Genomic DNA, 19,981 nt, shown 5'->3' with positions numbered 1-19,981 from the left:
GAGGGGCGGGGTGGCACCGAGGGGGCGGGGCCAGAGGCGCTGGGGGCGGGGCAAGCGGTGCCCAGGGTAGGTAGAACCGAGGGGGCGTGGCCAGAGGCGCTGGGGGCGGGGCAAGCGGCGCCCCAGGGCGGGGTGGAACCGAGGGGGCGTGGCCAGAGGCGCGGGGAGGGCGGGGCCCGCCGTGACTGACAGCGCGCGCGCGCGGGGGCCGCCGGGAGCTGTAGTCGGCGCGGAAGGGGCGGGGCCTGCGCGCCCACAATGCACCGCGGCGGCGGCGGCAGGTGAGCGGCGGCCCGGACGCCTGGGCCCCCCCGGACGCCTGGGCCCCCTCGCCGGACGCCTGGGCCCCCCCCGCCCCGGCGCCGCCATGACGCTCTTCCACTTCGGCAACTGCTTCGCTCTCGCCTATTTCCCCTATTTCATCACGTACAAGTGCAGCGGCCTGTGAGCGGGACTGGGAGCACTGGGAGGGACTGGGAGGGGACGAGAGGGGACTGGGAAGGGATTGGGAAGGATTGGGGGGGGACTGGGGGCACTGGGAGGGACTGGGGGTTGCTGGGAGGGGATGGGGGGGACCGGGAGGGACTGGGGGCACTGGGAGGGCACTAGGAGACGCTGGGAGGCCGCTGGGGGCACTGGGAAGGGGTTGGGGGTTACTGGGAGGGACTGGGAGGGGACTGGGTACATTGGGGGGGATTGGGGGTTACTGGGAGGGACCGGGAGATGCTGGGAGGTGACTGGGGGTTACTGGGAAGGGACTAGGAGGGCCTGGGAGTTGCTGGGAGGGGGTTGAGGGCACTGGGAGGGGACTGGAAGGACCTGGGAGTTACTGGGAGAGACTGGGGGCGCTGGGAGGGGACTGGGAGGCCACTGGGAGCACTTGGAGGGGGTTGGGGGGTTACTGGGAGGGACTGGGAGATACTGGTGGACCAGGGAGACGGGGGGGTAATGGGACTGCACTGGGGAGTAACTGGGGGGGTGACTGGGGACACTGGGGGGTGGCTGGGGTAACTGGGGGGGTGACTGGGGGCAGATGGGGGTGACTGGGGACACTGGGGGGTAACTGGGAGGGGGGGCGGGGCCTTACTGGTGCGACTGGTGGTGCTGGGGCAGCTCCGAGTACTGCGCGTTCTGGCGCTGCGTCCAGGCCGGGGCCACCTACCTGCTGGTGCAGCTGGGCAAGGTGCGCCCGGACGCCGGGGCCCCTCCTGTTACCCCCCCCCGGACGCCGGGGCCCCTCCCGTTACCCCCCCCCCGGACGCCGGGGCCCCTCCTGTTACCCGCCCCCGGACGCTGGGGCCCCTCGCACCAACCCCCCCCCCCCCGGACGCCGGGGCCCCTGCTGTTACCCGCCCCGGACGCCGGGGCCCCGCACGCCAACCCCCCGCTCCCCCCCCCCGGACGCCGGGGCCCCTCGCGCCAACCCCCCCCCCCGGACGCCGGGGCCCCTCACGCCAACCCCCCCCCCGGCCCAGACGCCGGGGCCCCTCGCGCCAACCCCCCCCCCCCGGACGCCGGGGCCCCTCGCGCCAACCCTCCCCCCCCCGGACGCCGGGGCCCCTCGCGCCAACCCTCCCCCCCCTGGACGCCGGGGCCCCTCGCGCCAACCCTCCCCGGCCCGGACGCCGGGGCCCCTTGCGCCAACCCCCCCGGATGCCGGGGCCCCTCCCGTTACCCCCCCTGGACGCCGGGGCCCCTCATGCCAACTCCCTGCTCCCCCCCCCCAGACACCTGGGCCCCCCGGACACCTGGGCCCCTTCATCACCCCCCTTCACCGGACACCTGGGCCCCTTTGGGGGGGAGGGGGGGGCGCTCGGACACCTGGGTCCCTCCCCTCCCCCGCTCTCCCGGACACCTGGGTCCCTTGCAGGGTGGGGGTGGGGGCGGGGGCAACATGGCCGCCCCCGGACGCCTGGGCCCTTCCCCCCCGCAGATGCTTTTCCTGGCCACGTTCTTCCCCACCTGGGAGGGGGCGGCCGGCGGCTACGACCTCGTGGGGGTGAGTTGGTGACGGGGGCGCGGGTGACGGGGATGCGGGTGACGGGGGCGCGGGTGACAACGGGGACGGTGACGCTGGGGGTGACGGTGATGCTGGTCGCGGCGGTGGGAACGGAGTGAGGACGATGGCGGAGACGGTGTCGGGGACGAGGACGTTGGTGATGGTGGCGTTGGCTGTGGCGCGGGTGACAACGGGGACATTTGGGGTGTTGGGGTGGTGGTGGGGGTGTTTTGGGGCTGTTGTTAGCGACAGTGATGCTGTTGGCGGTGGTCGCAGGAGCTCATGAAGGCCGGGGTGGACCTGGGTGGCCGTTGGTCGTTGGGGGGGGCTGTTGGGGCCGCGGGCAGCGGTGGGGGTGTTGTTGAGGCTGTTGTTGGTGACGGTGACGCTGTTGGCGGCGGTGTCAGGAGTTCATGAAGGCCACGGTGGACCTGGCGGACCTGGCGTAAGGGCTGTTGGCGGGGGGGTTGTTTGGGTTGTTGGGTCCGTTGGGGGCGGTGGGGGTGTTGTTGGGGCTGTTGGTGATGGTGTTGTGACGGTGTTGGCGGTGTCAGGAGTTCATGAAGGCCACGGTGGACCTGGCGTTGGGGCCGTTGGCAGCGGTCATGGGGCTGTTTGGGTTGTTGGGTCCGTTGGGAGCGGTGGGGGTGTTGCCGGTGCCGGTGTTGGCACCGGTGACGGTGTTGACGGTGTCAGGAGTTCATGAAGGCCACGGTGGACCTGGCGTTGGGGCCATTGGCAGCGGTCGTGGGGTTGTTCGGGTTGTTGGGTCCGCTGGGGGCAGTGGGGGTGTTGTTGGGGCTGTTGGTGATGGTGTTGTGACGGTGTTGGCGGTGTCAGGAGTTCATGAAGGCCACGGCGGACCTGGCGTTGGGGCCATTGGCAGCGGTCGTGGGGTTGTTCGGGTTGTTGGGTCCGCTGGGGGCAGTGGGGGTGTTGTTGGGGCTGTTGGTGATGGTGTTGTGACGGTGTTGGCGGTGTCAGGAGTTCATGAAGGCCACGGTGGACCTGGCGGACCTGGCGGGGCTGCAGCTGGCCCTGGGCCGCAACGCGGGGAAGGGCGAGTACAAGATCATGGTGGCCGCCATGGGCTGGGCCACCGCCGAGCTGCTCACGTCCAGGTGGGGACCCGGGGGCCTATGGGCCCTATAGGAGCCAGGGGGGAGCTGTGGGCCCTATAGGAGCCGGGGGGGAGCTGTGGGCCCTATAGGAGCCGGGGGGGAGCTGTGGGCCCTATAGGAGCTGGGGGGGAGCTGTGGGCCCTATAGGAGCCGGGGGGGAGCTATGGGCCCTATAGGAGCCAGGGGTGGAGCTATGGGCCCTGTAGGAGCCAGGGGGAAGCTATGGGCCCTATAAGAGCCAGGGAGAAGCTGTGGGCCCTATAGAAGCCCTGGGGGGTGCTATGAGCCCTATAGAAGCCCTGGGGGGTGCTATGAGCCCTATAGGAGCCGGGGGGGAGCTATGGGCCCTATAGGAGCCGGGGGAAGCTATGGGCCCTATAGGAGCCAGGGGTGGAGCTATGGGACCTGTAGGAGCCACGGGGGGAGCTATGGGCCCTATAGGAGCCGGGGGAAGCTATGGGCCCTGTAGGAGCGGGGGGGGGAGCTATGGGTCCTATAGGAGCCATGGGGAAGCTGTGGGCCCTATAGAAGCCCTGGGGGGTGCTATGAGCCCTATAGGAGCCGGGGGGGTGCTATGGGCCCTATAGGAGCCAGGGGGGTGCTATGGGCCCTATAGGAGCCGGGGGGGTGCTATGGGCCCTATAGACGTAACAAAGCACCATCAGAGAGGGTCTATAGGGGCCGTGGGGGGGAATTATGGGGCCTATAGGGGGCCCAGCTGGGGGCTGTAGGTACCACAGGGGGTTTTATGGGGCCTGTAGGGGCCGTGGGGGGGAGCTATGGGGTCTATAAGGACCATGGGGGCATTAAAGCAGCTATAGGGCTCACAGAGGAGTGTTGTGGGGCCTGTAAGGGATACAGGGGGGTACTATGGGGCTTATAGGGGCTATAGGGAGGTATTAAAGGGGCTGTGTGGGGGGATTAAAGGGCTATAGGTGCCCAGGGGTGCTATAGGGGCCAGGCTGGAGAGTGCTATAGGGGCCAGGGGCGGGGGGGCTATAGGGAGGGGGGCACTAGGGGGTCTATAGGCCCCACGTGGGGGTGTCAAGGGGGCTATAAGGGCTCTGGGGGGGGGGTTGTGGGGTCTATAGGGCCATGGGGGGGGTGGGGGGGGGTCTGTAGGGGCTATGGGGGGGGTTGAAGGGCCATGGGGGGTGCTATGGGGGCCGGGGGGGGGGCCGGGGGGTGCCGCAGCCCCCGGACGCCTGGGCCCCGCAGGTGCGTGCCGCTCTGGGTGGGCGCCCGGGGCATCGAGTTCGACTGGCGCTACCTGCAGATGGGCCTCGACTCCAACATCAGCCTGGTGAGTCCAAACCGCCCCCAAAACCGCCTGAAATGCCCCCAAAACCTGCCCCAAAACCATCCCGAACTGCCCCCCCAGCACGGTATCAGCCTGGTGAGTCCAAACCGCCCCCAAAACCGCCTGAAATGCCCCCAAAATCTGCCCCAAAACCATCCCGAACTGCCCCCCAGCACGGTATCAGCCTGGTGAGTCCAAACCGCCCCCAAAACCGCCTGAAATGCCCCCAAAACCTGCCCCAAAACCATCCCGAACTGCCCCCCCAGCACGATATCAGCCTGGTGAGTCCAAACCGCCCCCAAAACCGCCTGAAATGCCCCCAAAATCTGCCCCAAAACCATCCCAAACTGCCCCCCAGCACGATATCAGCCTGGTGAGTCCAAACCGCCCCCAAAACCGCCTGAAATGCCCCCAAAACCTGCCCCAAAACCATCCCGAACTGCCCCCCCAGCACGGTATCAGCCTGGTGAGTCGAAACCGCCCCAAAACCTGCCCCAAAACCGCCCCGAACTGCCCCCAAATCTGCCCCCAAACCAACCCCCAGCACAATATCAGCCTGGTGAGTCCAAACCGCCCCCAAATCCCCCCAAACTGCCCCAAAACCTGCCCCAGACCGACCCCCAGAGCGACATCATCCTGCTGAGGCCCCAAAATGCCCCCAAACACCCCCAAATCCCCCCAAACTGCCCTGTCGCAGCCCCCTTCCTGCCCCAGGCTGCTGCCTCGGTCGCCCTTGTCACCCTGTGCCGGGTGTTGTCCCCCCCCGGCAGGGTGTTGTTGTCACCTCGTCAGGGTGTTGACACCCCGTCCCCCCCCCCCGCACAGGCACAGCACGTGGCGGCGGCCGCCCTGGTCCCCATTATCCCCCCCTGGGCGGGGTGTTTCCGCCTGTGGGGGTGTTGTGTTACCCCGATGGGTGTTGTTGTCACCTTGTCAGGGTGTTGACACCCCGTCCCCCCCCCGCACAGGCGCAGCACGTGGCGGCGGCCGCCCTGGTCACCGTTATCCCCCCCTGGGCGGGGTGTTTCCCCCCTGGGTGGGTGTTGCGTCACCCCGTGGGGGTGTTGACACCCGTCCCCCCCCCGCACAGGCGCAGCACGTGGCGGCGGCCGCCCTGGTCTGGCTCTCGTCCCGCCACGACCTGCCGCCGCGGCTCCGCCTGCCCCTGGGGCTGCTGCTGGCCCTCAGCGTCTACAAGGCCTTCCTGCTCGAGTGAGCCGCTTCCGGGGGCGGGGCTTCCGGCGGGGGGCGGGGCTTCCGGGGGCGGGGCCTCCGCGGGGGGTGGGGCTTCCCGGAGGGGGGCGGGGCCACGGGGCAGCGGGGGCTTGGGAGGGTGGATGGGCCCTGGGGGGTGGTCAGGGTGTCGGAGGGGGGGCGGGGCTTGTGGCTGGGGGCGGGGCTTAGGGGAAGGGGCGGGGCTTGGTGCTGCTGCAGTGGGAGAAATGGGGTTCTGAGAGGGGGTGGGGCTTGTGAGGGGGCGGGGCTTGTGGCTGGGGCTAAGGGGTTGCTGCAGGGGGCGGGGCTTGTAGAAGGGGGTGTGGCTTAGGGCTGGCTCTCAGGGTTCCAATGGGGGCGTGGCCAGCTGGAGGGGGCGTGGCTTAGGGCTGGGACTGAGGGCTCCAATGGGGGGCGTGGCCAGTGGGAGGGAGGCTTAAGGGCTCCAATGGGGGGGCGTGGCCAGCGGGAGGGGGCGTGGCTTAGGGCCAGGACTGAGGGTTCCAATGGGGGGCGTGGCCAGCAGGGGGCTTAAGGGTTCCAATAGGGGGCGTGGCCAGCGGGAGGGGGCGTGGCTTAGGGCTGGGACTGAGGGTTCCAATGGGGGGCGTGGCCAGCTGGAGGGGGCGTGTCCTGCGGGAGGGGGCGTGGCCTATCGGCGCTGCCACTCCGGGAGGGAGGGGGGAGCCCTTAAAGCGCCGCAGCCGCCCCGGGGAGGAGGAGGAGGGGGGGGGCGTGTCCTCGGGGGGCGTGTCCCGCTGAGGCCCCGCCCTCCCCCGGCGCAGGTGGGCGGGGCAGGCGCTGGGGCTGGGCCCCTGGGCGGCGCTGGGGGCCCGGGCGGCTCTGGCGGGGGCCCTGGGCCTGGGCGCCCTGCGCCTCCTCGTCACCCTCCTCCCGGGGCCCTGAATAAAGCGGCTGACGGCGACCGGCTGACGCGGCCGTGACGGTGTCTTTATTGTCCCCGCGGCTGCGGGGGGGGGGGGGGGGTCGTGTCTCCCCCCCCGGCGCCGGCGGTCTCAGTAGTAGAGCTCGCGGTCCCACCAGCCTGCGGGGAGGGAGAGCGTCAGCGGGGGCCCAGGCGTCCGGGAAGGGGCCCAGGTGTCCGGGAAGGGCCCAGGCGTCCAGGGGCACCCAGGTGTCCGGGAAGGGGCCCAGGCGTCCGGGAAGGGACCCAAGTGTCTGGGAGGGGCCCAGGAGTCCGGGGGGGGGCCCAGGTGTCCGGGGAGGGACCCAGGCGTCCGGAGGGGACCCAGGCATCTGGGAAGGGACCCAGGCGTCCGGGAAGGGGCCCAGGTGTCCGGGGGGGGCCCAGGCGTCCGGGAAGGGGCCCAGGCATCCGTGGTACCCGGGTGTCCGGGAAGGGGCCCAGGCGTGTGGGGGGGCCCAGGCGTCTGGGAGGGGCCCAGACGTCCGGGAGGGGGCCCAGGTGTCCGGGAGGGGCCCAGGCGTCCGGGAGGGGCCCAGGCGTCCGGGGCGGTTACTCACTTCCCGGGTGCCGCCGCACTCCCAGCTTCCGGACCTCGTCGTAGAGGAGGATGAGGACGCCGAAGGGCATCGGCACCAGCCACCACTGGAACCTGGGGGGGCAGCGGGAGGGTCAGGGGGCCCAGGCGTCCGGGGAGACCCAGGCGTCCGCGAGGGGCCCAGGCGTCCGGGGAGACCCAGGTGTCCAGGAGGGGCCCAGGTGTCCGGGGCAGGAGAGACCCGGGGTGGGAGGGGCCCAGGGCAGAGGGGCCCAGGCGTCCGGGACGGGAGGGACCCGGGGCAGGAAGGACCCAGGTGTCCGGGGCAGAGGGGCCCAGGCGTCCGGGACGGGAGGGACCCGGGGCAGGAAGGACCCAGGTGTCCGGGGCAGAGGGGCCCCGGCGTCCGGGACGGGAGGGACCCGGGGCAGGAAGGACCCAGGTGTCCGGGGCAGAGGGGCCCAGGCGTCCGGGACGGGAGGGACCCGGGGCGGGAGGGGCCCAGGCGTCCGGGCAGAGGGGCCCCGGCGTCCGGGCGCACCGGATGGGCATGAAGTTGAAGATGTTGGGCATCCCGGGGCAGTAGCAGAGGAAGCAGCCGATGGAGACCTGGAAGACGATGGCGATCACCAGGATGTGGTTCCTGCGGGCACACGGCACCTATAGCCCCTGTAGGCCCCCGCCGGCCCCTATAGGCCCCTATAGGCTCCCGTAGGCACCTATAGAGCCGGGCCCCCCCTACCCTGCCCCCGCTGGCCGCCCTCTCCCCTATAGCAGCCCCTGTCGCCTATAGCCCCTGCCCTATAGCAGTCTCCTTCAGCAGTCCCTATAGGCCCCAGATCCTCTCCCCTATAGCCCCCATTCCCTTGACCCCTATAGCAGCCCCCAGCCCCCATAGCAGCCCCATAGCATCCCCCCATAGCAGTGCCTATAGTCCCCATAGCAGCCCCCATAGCAGGCCGTATAGCAGCCCCCTATAGCCTCCTATACCATCCCCCCATAGCAGCCCCTATAGCAGCTCCCATAGCCCCCCCCAGCAGCCCCTATAGCCCCCATAGAAGCCCCCCATAGCCCCCCAGCAGCCCCCCATGGCAGCCTCCATATCAGCCCCTATAGCAGCCCCCCAGGAGCCCCTATAGCCCCCTATAGCAGCCCCTTATAGCCCCCCGATAGCCCCCCCGATAGCCCCTGCAGGTGGCACCGCAGCAGCCCCTATAGCAGCCCCTATAGCCCCCAGCCCCCCCATAGCCCCCATAGCCCCCATAGCCCCTTTAGCCCCCCTAACCCCTATAGCCCCCCTAGCCCCCAGCCCCCCTATAGCCCCCCTAACCCCTATAGCCCCCCCAGCCCCTATAGCCCCCATAGCCCCCATAGGCCCTATAGCCCCCATAGGCCCTATAGCCCCCCTAGCCCCTATAGCCCCTATAGCCCCCCCATAGCCCCCATAGCCCCCCCCAGCCCCCCATAGCCCCCCCCCAGCCCCCTATAGCCCCCCTATAGCTCCCCTATAGCCCCCCCGGAGCCCCCATAGCCCCCCCCCAGCCCCCCTATAGCCCCCCTAGCCCCTATAGCCCCCATAGCCCCCCAGGAGCCCCCCTAGCCCGTATAGCCCCCCCCCAGCCCCCCTATAGCCCCCCTATAGCCCCCCTATAGCCCCCCAGGAGCCCCCATAGCCCCCCCCCCGCCCCCCCATAGCCCCCCCATAGCCCCCATAGGGGCGGGCGGCACCGCAGCAGCCCCTGCTGCAGCAGGGAGAGGCGCCGGGTCTTGCGGATGAGCACGTCGGCGATCTGGCACATCTCGATGCTGATGAAGAAGACGGTGTAGCAGGTGTACTGCTGCCGCAGCCGCTGCCCGAAGGTCTGCGCCGGCACGTATGGACACGTATGGACACGTGCGGACACGTATGGGCGTGCACGCACACGCACGGAGACGCGCGCGCGCGCACCGGCAGCCGCGAGCACGCGTGTGTAGGGCTCCGTGGGGCCGCGTAGGGGCCGTGAAGTGGCCGGGTCATATAGGGACTGTGTAGGGTCCCTATAGGGGATACGTGGAGGCCACGTAGGGTCCACATAGGGGCTGCACAGGGGACATGAAGTGGCCGGGTCATGTATGGACTGCGTAGGGCCTACGTAGGGTATGCATAGGGGCAGTATAGGGTCCAAATAGGGGATGTGAAGTGGCCGTATAGGGGGTCTGTACAGAGTCATATGGAGACTGTGTAGGGGCCACACAGGTGCCACACAGGGGATGCGTAGGGGCCATACAGGGACCATATAGGGGATGTGAAGTGCTGGGTCTTGTAGGGTCCATATAGGGGCTGCGTAGGGGCCACATAGGGTCCACATAGGAGCTGCATAGGGACCATACAGGGGATGTGAAGTGGCCAGGACTGTGTAGGGTCTGTGTAGGGTCCGCACAGGGGCTGCATAGGGGCCATATAGGGTCCCCATAGGGGATGTGAAGTGACTGGATCATATAGGGGATGCGTAGGGGCCATATAAGGGCCACATAGGGGCTGCATAGGGGCCATATAGGGATTGTATAGGGGATGTGAAGCAGCCAGGTCTCATAGGGACTGTGTAGGGTCCGTATAGGGGCTGCATAGGGGCCATGTAGGCATTGTATGGGGGATGTGAAGCAGCCAGGTCTCATAGGGATTGTGTAGGGTCCGTATAGGGGCTGCATAGGGGCCATATAGGGATTATATAGGGGATATGAAGCAGCCAGGTCATATAGGGACTGTGTAGGGTCTGTGTAGGGGCTGTGTAGGAGCCGTATAGGGACTCTATAGAGGATGTGAAGTGGCCAGGTCGTATAGGGGCCGCGTCGGGGCCGTATAGGGGCGGTATAGGGTGGGTATAGGGGCGGTATAGGGGTGGTATAGGGTGGGTATAGGGTGGGTATAGGGGTGGTATAGGGTGGGTATAGGGGTGGTATAGGGTGGGTATAGGGTGGGTATAGGGGCCGGACGCACCCACTGCTGCCCGTAGCTGTCCTGCAGCTCCTGCTCCCGCGTGTCCTCCCAGCGCGGCCGCAGCCCCAGCACCAGCGCCGGCCACCAGCCCTCCTGCGCCAGCGCCACGAAGTAGTCCACGAAGCCCGCGAAGGACTGCATGGCGCCTGCAGCAGCGGGGCCCAGGCGTCCGGGAGGGGCCCAGGCGTCCGGGAGGGGGCCCAGGCATCCGGGGGGCCCCAGGCAGCCAGGGGCACCCAGGAGTCCAGGGGACCCAGGTGTCCAGGGGGGCCCAGGCGTCCGGGAGGGGCCCAGGTGCCCGGGGAGGGGCCCAGGCGTCCAGGGGGGCCCAGGTGTCCGGGAGGGGCCCAGGTGCCCGGGGAGGGGCCCAGGCGTCTGGGGGGGCCCAGGTGGCCAGGGAGGGGCCCAGGTGTCCGGGGGGGCCCAGGCAGCCAGGGAGGGGCTCAGGCGGCCAGGGGGGCCCAGGCATCCGGGAGGGGCCCAGGTGTCCAGGAGGGGCCCAGGCGTCCAGGGAGGGGCCCAGGCGTCCAGGAGGGGCCCAGGCGTCCGGGAGGGGCCCAGGTATCCGGGGGGGACCCAGGCACCCAGGGAGGGGACCAGGTGCCCAGGGAGGGGCCCAGGCGTCCAGGAGGGACCCAGCCATTGCGGGACCCCAGCGTCCGTCCCACCACCCTCCCGCCACCGCGCGGGGACCCAGGCCCCCCCCCCCGCCCCCCCCCTGCCCCGAAGGGCCCCGGCGTCCGGGCGCACCGATCTGGAAGTAGGAGTAGGCGGCCAGCGGCTCGTTGACCAGCCGGTCGCGCCGGGGGTTGCGGGGCTTCAGGTGCATGATGTCGCTCTCGGCCCGCTCGTAGGCCAGCGACACCGAGGGGAACTGCGGGAGGGGCCCAGGCGGCCGGGTGAGGGCCCAGGCGGCCGGGAGGGGCCCAGGCATCCAAGGGGGACCCAGGTGCCCGGGGGGCCCAGGCAGCCGAGAAGGGGCCCAGGTGGCCAGATGGGCCCAGGTGTCTGAGAGGGGCCCAGGCGTCCGGGAGGGACCCAGGCATCCAAGGGGGACCCAGGTGTCTGGAAGGGACCCAGGCATCTGGGAGGGACCCAGGTGTCCGAGAGGGGCCCAGGTGTCCGAGAGGGGCCCAGGCATCCAAGGGGGACCCAGGTGTCTGGAAGGGACCCAGGCATCTGGGAGGGACCCAGGTGTCTGAGAGGGGCCCAGGCGTCCGGGAGGGACCCAGGCATCCAAGGGGGACCCAGGTGTCTGGAAGGGACCCAGGCATCTGGGAGGGACCCAGGTGTCCGAGAGGGGCCCAGGTGTCCGAGAGGGGCCCAGGCATCTGGGAGGGGCCCAGGCATCCGGGAGGGGCCCAGGAGTCTGGGGGGGGGGGGTCCAGGTGTCCAGGAGGGGCCCAGGCATCCGGGAGGGGCTCAGGCATCCAAGGGGGACCCAGGCGTCCGGGAGGGGCCCAGGCGTCCAGGGAGGGGCCCAGGCGTCCGGGGGGACCCAGGCATCGGGGAGGGACCCAGGCATCCGGGGGGGACCCAGGCGTCCAGGGAGGGGCCCCGGCATCTGGGGAGGGGCCCAGGTGTCCAGGAGGGGCCCCGGCATCCGGGGAGGGGCCCAGGTGTCTGGGCGGGGCTGAGGTGTCTGGGGGAACCCAGGTGTCTGGAAGGGCCCAGGCATCCAAGGGAGACCCAGGTGTCCGGGAGGGGCCCAGGCGTCCGGGGAGGGACCCAGGAGTCTGGGAGGGGCCCAGGTGTCCGGGCAGGGCTGAGGTGTCGGGGGGAACCCAGGTGTCTGGAAGGGCCCAGGCATCCAAGGGGGACCCAGGTGTCCGGGAGGGGCCCAGGCGTCCGAGAGGGGCCCAGGCGTCCGGGAGGGGCCCAGGCGTCCAAGGGGGACCCAGGTGTCTGGGAGGGACCCAGGTGTCCGAGAGGGGCCCAGGAGTCTGGGAGGGGCCCAGGAGTCCGGGAGGGGCCCGGCATCCGGGGAGGGACCCAGGTGTCCAGGAGGGGCCCAGGTGTCCGGGCGGGGCTGAGGTGTCGGGGGGAACCCAGGTGTCTGGAAGGGCCCAGGCATCCAAGGGGGACCCAGGTGTCCGGGAGGGGCCCAGGAGTCCAGGAGGGACCCAGGTGTCCGGGAGGGGCCCCGGCATCCGGGGAGGGGCCCAGGTGTCCGGGCGGGGCTGAGGTGTCTGGGGGAACCCAGGTGTCTGGAAGGGCCCAGGCATCCAAGGGGGACCCAGGTGTCCGGGAGGGGCCCAGGCGTCCGGGGGGGGGGTGTGCGCCCACGTACGATGTCGGTGCAGAGCTCGATGAAGAGGATGGTGATGCAGCCCAGGGGCAGGGGGACGCTGGCGGTGATGTAGACCAGGTAGGGCGTCAGCTCGGGGATGTTCTTGGTCAGCGTGTAGGCGATCGACTTCTTCAGGTTGTCGAAGATCAGGCGGCCTGGGGGGACGGCACGCGGCATCACGCGTGTTACCGTGTCCGCGTGTGGCGTCACGCGTGTTACCGTCTCTGCACCCGTGTTCGCTCATGTTATGGTGTCTACATGGATGGTTCCACGTGTTATGGTGCCTAAGCACGTGTTCTCATGTGTTACAGTGTCTATGCACATGTTAGAACGTGTTATGGTGTCTACAGGTGTGTTTGCACATGTTATGGTGTCTGCACACGTGCTCACACGTGTTATGGTGTCTACAGGCATGTCCATGCATGTTCTCACCTGTTGTGACATCTATACACATGTTCACGCCATGCGTGGTCTCACGTGCTAGGATGCCCACAAGCATGTTGACATGTTTTTGCACGCCATGATACCCACATGCGTGTTCATATGTGTTCTCCCGTGTTATGACATCTACCCACATGTTCATGCATGTTCTTGTGTTATGTCTACATGCATGTTCACACGTGTTATGAAGCCTACAGGCGTTTGTGTGCCTTCTTATGTGCCATGATGCCTACACGCATGTCCATGTGTGTTCTCACATGCTATGACGCCCACACGTGTGGGCCCATGTGTTGAGGGGTTGAGTTGTGTTGATGTGTGTTGAGTTGCGTTGAGTTGCGTTGAGTTGCATTGAGTTGAGTTGCGTTGAGTTGAGTTGCGTTGAGTTGTGTTGAGGTGTGTTGAGTTCAGTTGTGTTGTGTTGAGTTGTGTTGAGTTGCGTTGAGGTGTGTTGAGGTGTGTTGAGTTGTGTTGAGTTGTGTTGAGGTGTGTTGAGTTGAGTTGCATTGCGTTGAGTTGCATTGAGTTGCATTGAGTTGTGTTGAGTTGAGTTGTGTTGAGTTGTGTTGATGTGTGTTGAGGTGTTGAGCTGCGTTGAGGTGCATTGTTGAGTTGCGTTGAGGTGCGTTGAGGTGCGTTGAGTTGAGTTGTGTTGAGATGTGTTGAGTTGTGTTGAGTTGAGTTGAGTTGTGTTGAGGTGTGTTGAGGTGTGTTGAGGTGCGTTGAGGTGTGTTGAGTTGTGTTGAGGTGTGTTGAGTTGCGTTGCGTTGAGTTGCATTGAGTTGCATTGAGTTGTGTTGAGTTGAGTTGTGTTGAGGTGTGTTGAGTTGTGTTGAGGTGTTGAGCTGCGTTGAGTTGCGTTGTTGAGTTGTGTTGAGTTGTGTTGAGGTGTGTTGAGTTGTGTTGATGTGTGTTGAGGTGTTGAGCTGCGTTGAGTTGCGTTGAGTTGCGTTGAGGTGCGTTGAGTTGAGTTGCGTTGAGTTGCGTTGAGGTGCGTTGAGTTGAGTTGCGTTGAGTTGAGTTGAGGTGTGTTGAGTTGCGTTGTGTTGTATTGAGTTGCGTTGAGTTGCATTGAGTTGTGTTGTGTTGTATTGAGTTGCGTTGAGGTGTGTTGAGTTGAGTTGAGTTGTGTTGAGTTGTGTTGAGGTGTGTTGAGTTGTGTTGACGAGTGTTGAGGCAGGTTGAGGTGTTGATGCGTGTGGAGGCGTGTCAGGGCGTGTGGGGGCGTGTGGGGGCGTGTCGCACCCTGCTCAACACCGGTGACGATGGAGGCGAAGTTGTCGTCGAGCAGGATCATGTCGGCGGCGTTCTTGGCGGCGTCGGAGCCGGCGATGCCCATGGCCACCCCGATGTCGGCCTTCTTCAGCGCCGGGGAGTCGTTGACACCGTCACCCGTCACCGCCACGATGGCGCCCTGGGGACACGGGGACGCGCCGGGCACACGCCAGGAACATGCCAGGCACATAGGACAGGGACAGCTCAGTGACATGGCACATGCATGTCCCCCATGTCCCCCATGTCCCCCATGTCCCCATGTCCCACCAGGCGCTGGCAGCTCTCCACGATCACCAGCTTCTGCTGGGGCGACGTGCGGGCGAAGACCATCTCCGGGTGGCTGCGCAGAGCCTCCACCAGCGCCGACGGCTCCAGCTCCTGCAGCTGCGCCCCGGTGAGCACCCGCGCCCGGGCCTGCCTGCGCCACGCCCCGTGTCAGCACGCCGGGGCCCCCCGGACGCCTGGGCCCCTCCTGGACGCCTGGGTCCCCCCGGACGCCTGGGTCCCTCCATGACACCTGGGTCCCACCCAGATGCCTGGGTTGCACCCTGGACACCTGGGCCCCTCCCTGGACACCTGGGCCCCTCCCGGATGCCTGGGCCCTTCCCGGACACCTGGGCCCTTCCCAAACACCTGGGCCTCTTCCCGGACGCCTGGGTCCCTCCCGGACGCCTGGGACCCCCTGGACACCTGGGCCCCCCCCGGATGCCTGGGCCCCTTCCCGGACGCCTGGGTGCCCCCGGATGCCTGGGTCCCTCCCGGACACCTGGGCCCCCCCGGACACCTGGGCCCCCCCCGGATGCCTGGGCCCCTCCCGGACGCCTGGGCCCTTCCCGGACGCCTGGGCCCCTCCCGGACGCCTGGGCCCTTCCCGGACGCCTGGGCCCGCGGCGGCGGGTCGCACCTGTAGTCGACCTGCTCGAGCGGCAGGCGCAGCCGGGCCGCCAGGTCCTCGGGGGTTTCGCTGCCCTCCGAGATGATGCCGACGGCACCGGCGATGGCCCGAGCCGTGATGGGGTGGTCACCTGTCACCATGATCACCTGCGGGGGGGGACAGGGGACACGGGGGACATGGGGACATGGGGGGACATGGGGGGACATGGGGGACATGGGGGGACATGGGGGGACATGGGGGGACATGGGGGACATGGAGGGACATGGAGGGACATGGGGGGACATGGGGGGACATGGGGGACATGGCGGGACATGGGGGGACATGGGGGGGACATGGGGGACATGGAGGGACATGGGGGGACATGGGGGACATGGAGGGACATGGGGGACATGGGGAACATGGAGGGACATGGGGGACATGGGGGACATGGAGGGACATGGGGGACATGGGGGACATGGAGGGACATGGGGGGACATGGGGGACATGGGGGACATGGGGGGACATGGGGGACATGGAGGGACATGGGGGACATGGGGGACATGGAGGGACATGGGGGACATGGGGGACATGGGGGACATGGAGGGACATGGGGGGACATGGGGGACATGGAGGGACATGGGGGGACATGGGGGGACATGGGGGGGACATGGGGGACATGGAGGGACATGGGGGGACATGGGGGACATGGAGGGACATGGGGGACATGGGGGACATGGAGGGACATGGGGGGACATGGGGGACATGGAGGGACATGGGGGACATGGGGGACATGGGGGACATGGAGGGACATGGGGGACATGGAGGGACATGGAGGGACATGGAGGGACATGGGGGGACATGGGGGGACATGGGGGGACATGGGGGGACATGGAGGGACATGGGGGGACATGGAGGGACATGGGGGGACATGGGGGACATGGAGGGACATGGAGGGACATGGGGGACATGGGGGGACATGGGGGGACATGGGGGACATGGGGGGACATGGGGGACATGGAGGGACATGGGGGACATGGGGGGACATGGGGGACATGGGGGGACATGGGGGACATGGAGGGACATGGGGGGACATGGGGGGACATGGAGGGACATGGAGGGACATGGGGGGACATGGAGGGACATGGAGGGACATGGGGGGACATGGAGGGACATGGGGGACATGGGGGGACATGGAGGGACATGGAGGGACATGGAGGGACATGGGGGGACATGGAGGGACATGGAGGGACATGGGGGGACATGGAGGGACATGGGGGACATGGGGGACATGGGGGGACATGGGGGGACACAGGGGACGTGGGGGACATGGAGGGACATGGGGGACATGGGGGGACATGGAGGGACATGGGGGGACATGGGGGGACATGGGGGACACGGGGGGACATGGGGGACATGGAGGGACATGGAGGGACATGGGGGGACATGGAGGGACATGGGGACATGGGGGGACACAGGGGACGTGGGGGGACACAGGGGACGTGGGGGACATGGGGGACATGGGACGACATGGGACACAGGACATGGGGACAAGGACATGGACACAGACACATGGATGGGGGACACAGGGATGGGGACACGGGGACATGGAGGGACATGGGACACACACAGAGGACACGAATGGGACACAGGACACGGACACAGACATGGGGACACACACAGACATGGGACAGGGGACCCGGGACATGGACAGGGGACACAGGGCCATGGGACACGGGACAAGCACAGGGGACATGGGACAGACACGGGACATGGGACAGACACGGGACACAGGACACGGACATGGGACAGAGGACAGGGACATGCACATGGGGACATGGGACACAGGACACGCACACGGTTCACACGCACACAGGGACACGCACACAGATGCAGTCACGTTGCGTGTTGCACAGTGCGTGTTGCACCTTGCATGTTGCACGTGGTGCATCGCATGTTGCAATTACATGTTGCATGTGGCGTGTTGCATGACTCACGTCGCGTGTTGCACCTGGTGCATTGCATGTTGCACATTGCACGTTGCATGTTGTGCATCGCATGCTGCATGTGGCATGTTGCATGTTGTGCATCGCATGCTGCATGTGGCATGTTGCATGTTGTGCATCGCAGGTTGCATGATGCACAGCGCATGTTGCTCCTGGTGCATCGCATGTTGCAATTACATGTTGCACGATGCACATTGCATGTTGCATGTTGTGCATTGCATGTTGCACTTGTGCATCGCATGTTGCATGCAGCGTGTTGCATGATGCACGTTGCATGTTGCATGTTGCGCATGGCATGTTGCAATTACATGTTGTACGATGTGTGCTGCGCGTTGCAGGTTGTGCATGGCACGTTGCGTGTTGCATGTGATGCAACGCCGGTTGCCCATGACGCGTTGCGCGTTGCGCGTTGCGTGTAGCGTGTTGCGCGTGGCGTGTTGCGTGTGATGCAACGCCGGTTGCCCATGGCACGTTGCGTGTTGCGCGTGGCGTGTAGCGTGTTGCGCGTGGCGTGTTGCGTGTTGCGCGTGGCACGTTGCGTGTTGCATGTTGCGCGTTGCGCGTTGCGTGTTGCGTGTGATGCAACGCTGGTTGCCCATGACGCGTTGCGTGTTGTGCGTTGCGCGTGGCGCGTTGCGTGTTGCGTGTTGCGCGTTGCGTGTTGTGCGTTGCGCGTGGCGTGTTGCGTGTAGCGTGTTGCGTGTTGCGCGTGGCGTGTTGCGTGTTGCGCGTTGCGTGTTGCGTGTTGCGCGTTGCGGGTTGCGTGTTGCGTGTGGCGCGTTGCGTGTTGCGCGTGGCGTGTTGCGTGTTGCGCGCGTTGCGCGTGGCGCGTTGCGTGTTGCGTGTTGCGCGTGGCGTGTTGCGTGTGGCGCGTGGCGTGTTGCGTGTTGCGCGTTGCGTGTTGCGCGTTGCGCCTGGCGTGTTGCGTGTAGCGTGTTGCGTGTAGCGTGTTGCATGTGGTGTGTTGCACGTTGCGCGTTGCGTGTTGCGTGTGATGCAACGCCGGTTGCCCATGGCACGTTGCGCGTTGCGTGTTGCGTGTTGCGCGTTGCGCGTGGCGTGTAGCGTGTTGCGTGTTGCGCGCTGCTCACCCGGATGCCGGCGGTGCGGCACTTGCGGACGGCGGCGGGGACGGAGGCGCGGGGGGGGTCGATCATGGCGACGAGGCCGGTGAAGCAGAGCCCCTCCCCCGGCAGCTGCTCCGCGCTCAGCCCCTCCCCCGGCCCCTCCAGCCAGCCCTGGCAGAAGCCTGCGCCCGCGCCACGCCCCCGCCACGCCCGCGCCACGCACACGCAATGGACATGCAATGCACACGCCACGCACACACCACGCACGCAGCACACACACGCCACAAACATGGAATCCGCGTGCAAACACATGCAATGCACACGCAATGCACACACAATCCACACGCAATGCACACGCAATGCACAGGCCACAAACATGGAATCCGCGTGCAAACACATGCAATCCACACGCCATGCACGCGCCACGCCCACGCCACGCACACGCCACGCACACGCAACGGACACGCAACGCACATGCAATGCACATGCAATGCACACGCAACGCACACGCAACACACATGCAATCCACGCACAACGCACACGCCACGCACACACAATGCACACGCCACACACGCGCCACGCACGCGCCACGCACGCGCCACGCACACGCCACAAACATGGAATCCGCGTGCAAACACATGCAATGCACACGCCACGCACACGCCACGCACACGCCACGCACACGCAGTGCACATGCAATGCACATGCAACGCACACACAACACACATGCAATCCATGCACAACGCACACGCCACGCACACGCAATGCACATGCAATGCACACACAACACACATGCAATCCATGCACAACACACACGCCACGCACATGCAATGCACATGCAACGCACACGCAACGCACATGCAATCCACGCACAATGCACACGCCACGCACATGCAATGCACATGCGACGCACACACAACGCACATACGACGCACACACAATGCACACGCAACGCACACGCAACGCGCACACAATCCACGTGCAATGCACATGCAATCCACACACGACGCACACGCAATGCACGCACAACACACATGCAACGCACACGCAATGCGCGTGCCATGTGCAACCAGACACGCAGCAGACGCACCCGTGTGCATGCACACGTCACACGCACACGTCATGCGCACCCGAACACGCAACCGCCAGGGCAGCGGCGCCGGGCACACACAACACGCATGCACACGGGGTGAGGGATGAGGGACAACACATGGGGGACACGGGACAAGGGGAAACACGGGGGGACACATGACGGATAGGGACACACAGCAACACGGGACAGTCAGGGCAGGTTCCCGGGCCGTCATCCGTGTTGCATGTCACACGTGCACGCTCTGTGTCATGTGTGCATGCTCCACATAGCATGTAGCATGTTGCACGTGCACGCTCCATGTCACACACGCATGCTCCGTGTTGCACGCAGCATGTTGCAGGTCGCGTGTGCACGCTCCACGTTGCATGTGCATGCTCCACGTGACATGTAGCAAGTTCCATGTTGCATGTAGCATGTTGCATGTCACGTGTAGCGTGTTGCGTGTCGCGTGTAGAGTGTGGCTCACCGAGGACGCGCTCGCCGCGGCCACCGAGCTCGGTGTAGGCGCTCTCGAAGGCCTCCCGCCACCCCCCGCCCGCGTGTGCGCGCTCCGTGTCGCGTGTGCATGCTCCATGTGGCGTGTACATGCTCCGCATAGCGTGTAGCGTGTTGCACGTGCACGCTCCATGCCACACACGCATGCTCCGTGTTGCACGCAGCATGTTGCAGCTCGCGTGTGCACGCTGCACGTTGCATGTGCATGCTCCACGTGACATGTAGCACGTTCCATGTCGCATGTAGCGTGTTGCGTGTCATGTGTAGCGTGTGGCTCACCGAGGACGCGCTCGCTGCAGCCGCCGAGCTCGGCGTAGGCGCTCTCGAAGGCCTCCCACCACCCCCCGCCCGCGTGTGCGCGCTCCGTGTCG

The 19,981-nt window shown here is 66.8% G+C and overlaps 2 protein-coding genes across 2 annotated transcripts in view; one reads left to right on the top strand and one right to left on the bottom strand.

Annotated features, from left to right (window-relative positions):
- Positions 1-229: 229 nt before the first annotated feature.
- On the top strand, positions 230-6,568 carry TMEM147 (transmembrane protein 147). The gene is made up of 7 exons (XM_064503516.1): positions 230-444; positions 1,114-1,183; positions 1,934-1,999; positions 2,984-3,120; positions 4,339-4,423; positions 5,511-5,632; positions 6,421-6,568. Exons 1-7 carry the CDS (start codon positions 368-370, stop codon positions 6,539-6,541), a joined length of 678 nt encoding a protein of 225 aa, XP_064359586.1. The 5' UTR covers positions 230-367; the 3' UTR covers positions 6,542-6,568.
- Positions 6,552-19,981, bottom strand: part of ATP4A (ATPase H+/K+ transporting subunit alpha) — a 27,761-nt gene continuing 14,331 nt past the window's right edge. The window contains exons 13-23 of the mRNA XM_064503510.1: positions 18,047-18,204; positions 14,983-15,119; positions 14,346-14,496; positions 14,049-14,217; positions 12,366-12,520; positions 10,826-10,949; positions 10,076-10,221; positions 8,827-8,960; positions 7,640-7,741; positions 7,121-7,212; positions 6,552-6,680 (exon numbers count right to left, since the gene is read on the bottom strand). Of these exons, the coding sequence (XP_064359580.1) occupies positions 6,652-6,680; positions 7,121-7,212; positions 7,640-7,741; positions 8,827-8,960; positions 10,076-10,221; positions 10,826-10,949; positions 12,366-12,520; positions 14,049-14,217; positions 14,346-14,496; positions 14,983-15,119; positions 18,047-18,204 (1,397 nt within the window). The 3' untranslated portion in view covers positions 6,552-6,651. The remainder of the gene's footprint in view (positions 6,681-7,120; positions 7,213-7,639; positions 7,742-8,826; positions 8,961-10,075; positions 10,222-10,825; positions 10,950-12,365; positions 12,521-14,048; positions 14,218-14,345; positions 14,497-14,982; positions 15,120-18,046; positions 18,205-19,981) is intronic.

This window comes from Dromaius novaehollandiae, chromosome 38 (assembly GCF_036370855.1).
Source record: "Dromaius novaehollandiae isolate bDroNov1 chromosome 38, bDroNov1.hap1, whole genome shotgun sequence".
NCBI classification, from domain to species: Eukaryota; Metazoa; Chordata; class Aves; order Casuariiformes; family Dromaiidae; genus Dromaius; species Dromaius novaehollandiae.
This window is presented reverse-complemented; position numbering and strand designations above follow the sequence as displayed.

Coding starts and splice junctions, on each gene's coding strand:
- TMEM147 (XM_064503516.1), top strand. CDS start 368: ATGACGCTCTTCCACTTCGGCAACTGCTTCGCTCTCGCCTATTTCCCC. Junction 445..1,113: donor ACGTACAAGTGCAGCGGCCT/GTGAGCGGGACT, acceptor GTGCTGGGGCAG/CTCCGAGTACTGCGCGTTCT. Junction 5,633..6,420: donor TACAAGGCCTTCCTGCTCGA/GTGAGCCGCTTC, acceptor CCCCCGGCGCAG/GTGGGCGGGGCAGGCGCTGG.